General features: G+C 46.2%; 1 protein-coding gene across 3 annotated transcripts; it reads right to left on the bottom strand.

The window, feature by feature from the left end:
* Positions 1–416: 416 nt before the first annotated feature.
* On the bottom strand, positions 417–8,797 carry LOC125311406 (5-hydroxytryptamine receptor 1F). 3 transcript variants are annotated; one of them, XM_048269429.1, is made up of 4 exons: positions 8,770–8,797; positions 6,424–7,529; positions 2,653–2,813; positions 417–2,467 (listed from the first exon to the last, which is right to left on the bottom strand). In XM_048269429.1, exons 2-4 carry the CDS (start codon positions 6,467–6,469, stop codon positions 1,139–1,141), a joined length of 1,536 nt encoding a protein of 511 aa, XP_048125386.1. In that variant the 5' UTR covers positions 6,470–7,529; positions 8,770–8,797; the 3' UTR covers positions 417–1,138. The 3 variants fall into 3 exon arrangements, with proteins under 3 accessions (XP_048125386.1, XP_048125385.1, XP_048125384.1); XM_048269428.1 differs by lacking the exon at positions 8,770–8,797 and adding an exon at positions 7,732–8,319; XM_048269427.1 differs by lacking the exons at positions 6,424–7,529; positions 8,770–8,797 and adding an exon at positions 3,098–4,211.
* Positions 8,798–10,897: the final 2,100 nt, after the last annotated feature.

Genomic DNA, 10,897 nt, shown 5'->3' on the forward strand with positions numbered 1-10,897 from the left:
CTGGCTAACGTCAGACCTCATCTCATTGAGATGGGGTCTGGGAACTACACGTTCATTTTCTCATATTTGAAATGTGGTTTACGAATGCCCAGAGCCGTTTATTGGGCGCTACGATTGTCTATCAAATGCGCCTGTACGTCGCTCATAACCTCTTCGCTGTGTCGTCATCGTCTTGCTGTCCCCCCTCCGTTCTGTGATTGGTTCCTTCGTTGAGGTGAAAATTAAGTCCATGGAATCCAGGCTGCCTAGCAGCGTGAATAAAATTGTGCGCAAGGCAGCATGGGAAAACCCAGGCTAAACCTATACAGCCTTTTTTCTAAATCCTAGATCACTATACATATCATTGAAATGATATTACATTAAAGGTGGTGTGTGTGTGTGTGTGTGTGTGTGTGTGTGTGTGTGGGGGGGGTTTATTTACTTAATGTATCATTTTTATTTATGCCGCTGACTGAGTGGCTGAAATATTGAGATCTTTAGTTAAGCTTGAGATATCTTTGCATGGCTGGAAAGGAAAGCAGCGTGACACTGCAAGTCTGAAATTGCCTGCTTGTGAGGGTGTGAACCCTTGGCAACCCCACTTCAACATTCTGTGCGGTACGCTTGGATAGTACAAAGGAAATTAGGAGGAAGTGAAATTGTAATCCGCTTACTTGCATTGTGATTAAGCTCATTGTGACAGAAAATAAGTTCTCTGCAAAAACCTGACCTTTGAATACTTATTAGCTTGGGAGTGCATGACTCCACATACTGAACTTGTAACATGGACTATCTGATTGAGTTCTTCTCAATTCTCTTAATTGTAAAGGGTTCTGGGAAATTTCTGCTCTGTTTCAACCCTCTGGTGAAATTTCACCAACTCAAGATTCTGATTCCATCTTAGCAACATCCTGGAAACCATCCTTGCAAAATCCTGGATGTTGCTAGGATGGTATCAGAATCATACGTTGGTGAAATTTCACCATGTGATGGGGTTTTCCCTGATCACATTGTCTCCCTCCCTTCCTTCCTTCCTTTCGGATGTCCTAACTCCAAGCTGATGTCCTCTAATTAAAATGTGAAGGACACGAGGAAGGAATGCTGTGTGGATAGAGGAATCAAGGACAGATGTATGTGGAAAAAAGAGATGTGTTTGTTGTCAGCAAATGTCGTGCTCCACCCTTACTGTGATCTGGCCATAGAAGAAGGTGGCCTGTCTCTCCTGAGTGGCAGCTGAACAGGGGAGTCTGTCGCCCACATGTTGCTGGGAGGGGACCCGCAAACAGCTCAACCTCCTGGGGCCTTCATCCTCACAGACTGGTGCATCACCGGCGCACTCCCTGCAACTGTCTTGAGAAGAGCTGAGGGTGAAGACAGAAGTGTACGTGGTGGTCCCCTCCGGGGTGGCACAGTCGCCCCCTTGTGGCAGATGGTGGCTGGGTGCAGCCTCGAAACAGGGACTGCCGTCCCTTCTGGCTTCCCCCTCTGCTCTCTCCTGATCTCTCCCCACCAGCCCCCCCAGCCTGGCCTGGATCTTCTGCTGCAGGCTCTTTAGCGCCCCCTGGAAGCGCTTGCTGAGCAGGGCGTAGAGCAACGGGTTGATGTCGGAGTTGAGCAGCACCAGCCAATAGGAGAAGGTGATGGCGGACTGCGGGACCAGGCTGGAGGGCCGCGATAGGACCTTCTCGGTGGCCTGCACCATGGCCACGCCCATGTAAGGCATCCAGCACAGAAAGAAGGCGGCTATGACCATGAAGAGGCGCACAACGCCGTGCGATTGGCTCTGGGAAGGGTGGGTGGGGTTGTGGGGCTGAGTGCCGCTGCTTTGGAGCTGGGCGATGAAGGTGTGTAGTCGTCTGGAGCCAGAGCTGGTGCTGTTGCTGGCGCTTGAGGGCTGGGTGCGGGACTCACTGCAGGAGTGCGTGGCTTGGGAATCAGGGAGAGAAGACACAGACCCACCTCCATCCATTGAGCTCTCGGTCAAGAACCCCCCACTTAGGTAGTACACCAGGCTGGTGGGAGCGTGGGAGTCCTGGCCCTCGGTGGCACTGGTGCTGGGCGGGGGCGCAACAGGGCACCTCCTGTTGCGGTTGAGCTGGTCCTCCAGGCTATGGATCCTCCGGGCGTGATTGCGGGCCACGCGCACAATCTTCACGTAGCAGAAGAGGATGACCGTGGCGGGCAGCAGGAACGAGGCGGTGGCCATGAAGACGGTGTAGGTGGTGCTGCTAGACCACTTCACCGCACAGCTGAACATGGGGGCCACATAGTCCACCATGCCCCACCCCAGCAGAGGGGGACAGCTGGTGATGGCTGCCTGGACCCAGATCCAGAGGACTGCTGCCCCGGTCCTCCAGACTGTGCAGCGTGAGCTGTAGCGCAGGCAGTCCACTATGGAGTAGTAACGGTCCAGAGCGATGGCAGCCAGGGTCAGAACAGAGGCCGTGCAGTACACAGATGAGGTGTAGCCCACATACAGACACAGGTCCTGTGAGCCAACAAGATAATTAATTAAAGTAGTCAGTAATAATGAATTTGCCATAATTAATACATCTCAGTGATTTCATTCATTCATGAGTAATTACATTAAAAAATAATAAAAATGAATGAATGATTATGCATTAGGCTATACATTGAGCAATTCGACATTGTATCAAAAAATGATCTACTAACATTGCAATCCACCCAGCCATTGTTCATGATGGAGACAGCAACAAAAGGCATCACACCGATGCCCACCAGGAAGTCACTGATGGCCAAATTAATTATGAGAATTGATGTCACAGAGTGGAACGTCTTCGTGGCAGCAACTATCAATATCACAAGTATGTTACCTATGAAAAAAGATCAATGAATTGACAGTATGTGTTTAACAAGCACGCAGAAGACCACTTAAAAATTACACAACGCCCTAAAATGATAACTTTATCTGTTTCTCTAAATATCTAATAACAATATAAAGCTAACGTCTAGTGTGTCTTAAAATATCTGCATGACTCTGAAGACGAGATGGTCAGGAGAATACACCTGCAATAATAAAAATAAATAAATAAATGTAAACACTTCTCAGCGACCCAGTGACAAATAGCCTAGTGCAGCACAAGCACCTGTAACCTACCTGTCACGGCTCCAACACACATCAGCACCATAAGCACCTCCAAAATGAGTTTGGCCCTTGGACTGAAGTTGTTAAGACGTGACGCCGTTAGATTTCTGACAAGTCGCATCTCGATCGCCAGGGGATCATTCGCATCAAACCAGCGATTATCAGGCGGATCCATCTCAACATAGCCGCAATCACGCTGCCCGAAGTCAGATGGATTTGGTGTCAAAGCATAAATCCACTTGCCTACGTGTCTACTGTTTTAAAAACAAAACAATCTTAAGGTATGCTAAATCCATGCCACCCAATGTAGCTTTCAGGTCGCAATGTAGCCTACCGACCATTTATCCATCTTCAGAAGTGAATCTCATCATCATGCTGTTAACATGACCAAAATCAGACTGCATAGGCTATTACAGTTTTCCCATAGCCCGAGACTTGACCTTCTAGGCGGTACAGCTTCTCCCAACGTCTCTAGCATCACACCTGCGCACATAAAGGCGTGGCGATAAGGTGGTTTCCAAATAGCCTGGCTAAATGCGTTCTTCACAGTCTTTTTTAAGAGCATCAATTATTTTTCGTTAATATGAATAGGGCTGTAGTTGTATAGGTGGCCATTCAAAATACTTTTATGTATAAAAAACAAAACAAAAAAAAACTGTAGGTCTACTGACAGCTCACTAAACGGATAATCTATTAGGCTACTTGCTGTAACTTGCATGAAATGAATTCATTTATATATTTTTTCATTTGTTTAAAAATAGCCTCCAACTCATAATCATTAATTTAAAGAATTTAACTTTTGTGTTCACAGCTTGTGTCCAAGTGAAAGCCTGTCCAATCAGGCAATGAACAAGCTCTCCTCTTCAGTCACAAGATGTGCCCTGCCAAAGCCCACACCAGCTGGAATATTCTAATGTAATCCTTGGGATGGGTCTAGCTGAAGGTTCACTTCATTATCTCTCTCCATTCATATAGAAGAACAGGGAAAGGGAGGTGGGGTAGGGGAAGGAGTGAGTGACATGGAGCAGAGAAGCAAGAGAGGAAAGAGATGGAGAGAAAGAAAGAGAGAGAAAGGGAGGGAGGAGAGAGATGGAGAGATAAAGAAAGAGAGAAAGGGAGGGAGGAGAGAGATGGAGAGAAAGAGAGAGAGAGAGAAGGGGGTAGAGGGGGGAGGCATTTCAGAGCCTGAAATGAGTGAGTCACAGGGGAAATAAACCTGTCCTGTAATCATCCACTCAGCCCACAGCGCACCCAGACTAGCCTGCAGCAGCTTTGTTTGTCAAGATTACACGAAAAACAAATGACCAGCTTCAATGTCATGCACAATATTCAATTGAATTCCCAACCAGAGGTGTAAATCCAATCATGAGTCAGCCTGTCAAGGTCCTTTGTTGGGGGGTAGCGATCTAGGGGGGATGCTTCACAGAGGATCTTTGGTGACCCTTGTGGGGTGGGTGGGACTGACTAACACTCAATATGGGGGGAGTACTGGACCTGTAGGAGTGAGCATGAACCAAGGTCAAGGGGCTGATTCCTGAATCCCTGATTGTCAGCAGTTATGGGAGTCTTTGGTTGGACTGAACGTGTGAGATGTGTTTGGAGGGGAGGGAGGTGTTGCAGGTTCACCCATGGTCAGTGTGTATGTCTGTGTGTGTTACTCCCACACCAGCAGGGCGGCGCTGATGTGTACATTGAGCAAGCCTGTAACGCCACGCTGAGTGACACCGCGCACACGTCCAGCAGCTTTTACAGGTCACTCTCATTCCTGTCAGGTAAGGAAACACAGGAATTGCAGCATGGGTTCAAATGAAAGAGACAACACAACTGAGATCAGTCCCATATGTTTTACAGTATTATAGATTAAGCAGACACAGATACATATTTTATCTCTGAGAACTTTATCTCATTATTCTGTTACGTAATACAAATAAATAATTTGTTTTTCTGTCACCTAATTATCACATGTGATTGAACTGAATGATAGAGACACAGAGAAAAGAGGGAAGGTAGAGAGAGAAAGAGGCAGAGGAAGAATGATCAGCAGCATTTTGTGAATGGAAATGTTCTCTGTGTGTGTTTGTGTGGGAGGAGGAACGATTTTGCTCACACACACACACACACACACACTCACACACACAATCAGAGAAATGTATGAGTCAATTATCCAGTTTACTGGTAAAACACATACGTTTTACACTGTAAACACACATCAGTGGATGCTGATGCTGAATGCCATAACGCCCTGATGCTGTAATGTTTCATCTGCTTTATCTCTGTAAAACTAGTCACTAGTGATGTATGGCTGTGCTTATGTGTGTGTGTGTGTGTGTGCACTCCATGGAGAGAGCAGATTAAAACAGAGGCACGCTAGGACAGGTCTGCCTGGTGCAGCAGGAGGCAGAGGTGAGGAAACAGCCCCACTGAGAGCGCCACTCAATTAGCCTGATTACAGTAAAGAGCCCTGTCAGCTCCCACTGTGTGTGTGTGTGTGTGTGTGTGTGTGTGTGTGTGTGTGTGTGTGTGTGTGTGTGTGTGTGTGTGACATGTGTGCATGTGGGTATGAGAGAGAAAGAGAGAGAGAGAGAGAGATTGAGTGTGTGTGCATGTGTATGTGTGTGCGCATGCATGTGAGTGTGTGTGTGTGTCCAAAGTGTTTTGCTATCTTCACACTTAGGGTGTGTGAGAAGGTGTGTGTGTGAGCAAATGTCAAAGATGTGTGATCTCAGAGTTTGTGTGCATCCATGCCTGTGTGTGTGTGTGTGTGTGTGTGTGTGTGTGTTAAGAGAGGTAAAGAGAATGTGCACATCTCTCTTTCTCTCTCTCTCTCTGTGTGTGTGTGTGTGTGTGTGTGTGTGTGTGTGTGTGTGTGTGTGTGAGCGTGTGCGTGTGTGTGTGTGTGTGTGCATGCGTGTGTGTGCGTGTGTGTGTGGGTGTTAAGAGAGGTAAAGAAAATGTGCACATCTCTTTCTCTCTCTTCCCTTCTCTCTCTCTCTCTCTCTGTGTGTGTGTGTGTGTGTGTGTGTGTGTGTGTGTGTGTGTGTGTGTGTGTGTGTGTGTGTGTGTGTGTGTGTGTGTGTGTGTGTGTACAGGCTATAACTGTGTGCTTGTAACTATCCCACTATATACAGTGCAGGTGTTTTAATGCCCTCACGTCTCTCACAAACCCTGCACTTGGCTGCAATACTGTATGTTCAGGACCTGCACACTGTGCCACAGTAAAGAAGTAAAGCCCTAACAGGCACAAACTGCTTACACATTCATTCTGAGTCTGCACCAGCAGCAGTGCACAAGGTAGTAACAGACCTTTCCCCGGGAAATGAGACACGTCTGCTAATCACCTGGGATAATCTGGGGCTGCCACTGCTGCCATCCCGAGTGTCTCATGACATGACGTGACTGACTAACTCTTCTCGGGGGAACCTGTAGTCCTGCAGGCTCTGGCTGTTGGCCGTCTGGTCCACTGCAACAATGCCCTCCGCCTTCTTCCCCTACGAGAAGACCGATAAGTTGGCCGGCTGAAGAGCACCTGAAGAGCGGAGTGAGGGTTGCATTGCATGCTGGGGGTGTCAGGGAAGCCTTGAATGCAAACACATCCGCCACTGACTAGCCATTCAGCAGTTTGTCAATACATATGGCATTCACATGGTGCATGGCAACCTTTTACCATTGAAAAAGTTGTACTGCAGAGACTGAGTGCATGAAGTATAACCCTAACGTGGGTAAATGTGTGTAGCCATTTGTGCTACACTCTACAATGCAGACTATAAAGAGAGCAATACAACTAGTTTCAGGCAGTGGGGAAATGTGAGAGGCCTGTCTATCTAACTGTATTATGTGAATATATTATATAGAAATATTATTATGGATAAATTATAGAGTGGGGCTATGAGACTGATTATATTGCACAACCAAGCTATAAAGAAGGAAATAAAAATGTTGTAACCAGAGGGGTTCAAACGAGGGTCAGTATCTGAATCCAAGTAAAAACTTGGGGTGGGAGTGCAGTGTCTGTGTCTGTTTGCGGATGTACAATCCAGACAATAAATAAGGCAAAACTATATAACTACAGTTCTTACCATCCAGAAATTACTGCAAAAAGTCTATCTACTGGCCTTTCTGTCTGTGTGTCTGTGTCTATCTGTCTCTGTATCTATGGGAGTCTGATATAGCTCTAAAAAGGGTCTCTTTGTTCTGGTCTCTCTGCCTGTCTGTCTGTGTGTCAATGTCTGTGTCAGTGTCTGTCTGTGTGTGTCAGTGTCTGTGTGTGTATCTGTGTCTGCCTGTCTGTCTGTCTGTCTGTGTATCTGTCTGTGTCTTAATTCCATCAGCAGGAGCCACAGCTCTCAGGAGACGCTCAGTGCCTGGAACTGCTCGTCGCTGACATGGAGGAGGCTGCTCAGCACCAGAGCATTGGTCTCGAAGATCTCGCAGGTGCGACACAGCCCTGTGTTCAGACATAACAAAAAAGATAAGAGGGGAGGGGGGGGGTGTCAGCCTCACACTTCCTGTTGCAGGGGCTTTGTGTGGCTTTGATGTAGATTTTGTTCTTGTGCAATTTCCAAACAGAATTTAATCAAATGGCAGAGCTTTTTTTTGTGCAATATACAAACAGAATCTATCAGAGCAGGAACGGGCTGAATACATACCGGCCAATCATTATCAGTGACAATGACGCAGCACCACACACAAGCACCACTCTGAGAGTCGTGATAATACACTGCGCACGCGGTCCTCTTGTGCATTTGCGACTCGGAGAATTACTCATTTTCATCCATTCACTTTTGGGGAGGCCATTGTCGGGAGTCAATATTGGCTTTTATAATGGGCCCTCCCTTAAATAAACCACATACATCCAAGTCAATCAAGATCATAGCAACATACTGATAGGTAAGGGAACAGCCTGAAATACACCTTTCATGGCAGATGTCTGCCTGTATTTATCTGAGCCTACGGACAGACATGGCTTTTCCCCCTTATTTTTGGTTAGTGGAGTGTTTGCCTTGATGAAAGTGGTTGGTCATAGTGCCTGAGCCTAGCAACCAGACTAGACAGGCATACTTGAGTGATGTAAGGGCACTAGACCCTTGTCACAGACAAGTTGGTCAGCTGACGAAAGCATATCGTTACCCACCCCACACACTTGTGGGATTGCTGCTAGGATAGAGCCATAAATAAACCAAGAGACTCATGCCTAATGACCACAAAACTTAAGGGCAATGAATGAAGAATCTCTAGTTTGCATAAAGAACTTGAGCTCACTAAATAGATTTGTTTCGTTATAAGATTTTCAGTGCATTTTACATGAACTCTTCCTATTGAAAACCTTGAGAAGTACATGACCCTGGAAGGCTGGAAATCAAAATGATCACTGGTTTGATACACTCTTGTATAAACAGTTGTTTACACTGATTAATATGTGGCCATGCTAGTTTATTTGTCTGGGAATTCGCAAGGAAGTAAACCATCATTGATCTGAATTACATTCATTCTGCCTTTTGGCCAATAAGGAAGCTCCTGCTTACTGCCTCTTGCTTGCTACATTTATTTATTCTAACCCAGGATGACTACTCTGCATAAATTCACATTCTGACAGAGAGAATTACTGTCACTGACTATATTTGAGGGATGCCACAGTCTCACCCTGGGGGGTAAACACACTGATGTGCTCAAAACTCTTCCCATACCTCCAAGGTTGGTGGGCTTGTCGATGAGTTGCAGGCTTAACCACCAGGAGGGGCGCTGGTGAGTTTGCCCGCCAGCGCCTCTGCTGGGCTGCCAGCTGTGGCTCCTGGTCCTGGAAGCTCAGCCTCCAGGCGGTGATCTTCTTCTGCACCTCTGCCCAGCGCTCCTCCTACTCCAGCTCACCCAGGCAGACGGCCACAATGTTAATTGTCACATTGTTTACTCTATTTGTCATCTAGCTTATCCAGAATGACTTGAAGTAAATTCGGGCTTAAAAGTCTTGTTCCGGGACACAATGCCAGTAGCATAATGTGACAGTAGCATAATGCACAATTGTGTAAACTCTCTGGTGTTCCACTTGGGAGTATCATTTTTTCTAGTGCAACACCAACATAAACACAGTGCACATACAACACATAAGGTATTCACTGACCTGGAATGTTTGTTTTGGTTAATACCAAGTGCTACATTAATACCAAGGGCTTCACTGAAACAACATGCGGACATTGTGGGATTAGTTAGGATTTACCAATCAATTCTGGTTGCCTAACATCATTCTGACATTTCTTCACCTGTCATTGGTATGTCACAGTAGTATGACGTGTCCTCAGAGGGAAGACACCTTTGAAACAACAAAAGACCTAAGAAAATGGGTGTGGGACATGAATACATCATGAATAGAATCCTCCCAAATATCGACCAAGAATAACATGAATCGTCATCAAAATTGATACAACCTACCTCCACACTATAATTTCTATGTGGGTGGGAATATTCTGAAGAAGAAATATTCCTCGATCCTTGGCCACCAGCCACGGATCTTCTACAAGGCCAGAAATGCATACAGGCGCACAGTGAAGTTATGGCTGAAACACCACTGCAGGATCACCTCCAGGGACCTCCATTTATACCATATGAGAGGGAGAGAGAGAGAGGGGGGAAAGAAGAGAGAGAGACTTCAGTAACTGACCAGCAGAAAGGTGCAGATACTAGTCTTAAGGGACATTCACAAGAATGATAACGATAACGTCAAAACAGCATCGTTCTAGCTAATATGAATGACAATGTCCACACATAAAATATAATGATAACAATATAATTAAATAATGAAGAACAATATTGTTTGGGATCACTTTACAAGCAATTTTGAGAACGATATAAAGCTGACAGCCAATGAGCCAATGAGAATCTATCACATTTTTGAGGAGCCAAACCATTGAGGAGACACAAGGAGAGACGGAATTAATGGACTCATGCGGAGTTGTGGAGTTCTTTGCCTCCCCCCTCGTCCATTAATTCTGTATAACAGGACACCTCGGTGGCCATTATCCCTTACTTATGTTATCCTTATAGTTATCATTCCTGATGTGAACGGCCCTTTAGTCTTCTCTTAGTCCTGAACAGATAGTATGAAAGGTGTGTGTGTGAGTGTGTGTTGCTAGTGTGTGTGTGTGTGTGTGTATGTGTGTGTGTGTGGGGGGGGTGTTACTTGTGTGTGTGTGTGTGTGTGTGTGTGTGTGTGTGTATTGTTGTGTACTGTATATGCTCTTACACCACTAAAGCAGGCCCAGAACTGGTCCATGTGTGAAGGGTTGTGGTAGAGCATGAGCAGCATGGTCCACTCGATCAGGTACTTCACTGAGGCCTAGTTACTGCTGAAGCCGGCCTCAAAAGCGTAGCCCAGTAACGTCCCCACAACAAACTCCTGCAGACAGACACAACAAACACACACAGGTGTCATAACAACGGAGAGGGAAGGGCCAGTGGACTGTGAGGGGGAGTGACAGGTGAGAGAACAACACCTGAGGAGGCAGAGGAAAGAGAGAGAAGAGAGTGAGAGACGGAATGAGAGAGACTGGATAGAGGGATGGAGATGTGAAGTGAGGAATAGAAGGAAAGTGAGACTATTAGTGAGAGGGACAAATGGAAAATGAAAGCTTGATAGAAGGCGAAATATAAAAATATAGAGATGATTAAAGAGGGAGGGATAGTTAGAGAAGGACAGGGGAGAGAGAGACAGACAGACAAAAAGAAAGAGAGAGCTGCCTCACCCTTCTCTATAGTATCTATCTATCTATCTATCTATCTATCTTCTCAGTTTGGGCAGCAGAAACAGCAGGGTCTGCCACA

The sequence above is a fragment of the Alosa alosa genome, chromosome 18, assembly GCF_017589495.1.
Source record: "Alosa alosa isolate M-15738 ecotype Scorff River chromosome 18, AALO_Geno_1.1, whole genome shotgun sequence".
NCBI classification, from domain to species: Eukaryota; Metazoa; Chordata; class Actinopteri; order Clupeiformes; family Clupeidae; genus Alosa; species Alosa alosa.

Coding starts and splice junctions, on each gene's coding strand:
- LOC125311406 (XM_048269427.1), bottom strand. CDS start 3,260: ATGGATCCGCCTGATAATCGCTGGTTTGATGCGAATGATCCCCTGGCG. Junction 2,814..3,097: donor GTGTGTTGGAGCCGTGACAG/GTAGGTTACAGG, acceptor CTTTTTTCATAG/GTAACATACTTGTGATATTG. Junction 2,468..2,652: donor ATGGCTGGGTGGATTGCAAT/GTTAGTAGATCA, acceptor GTTGGCTCACAG/GACCTGTGTCTGTATGTGGG.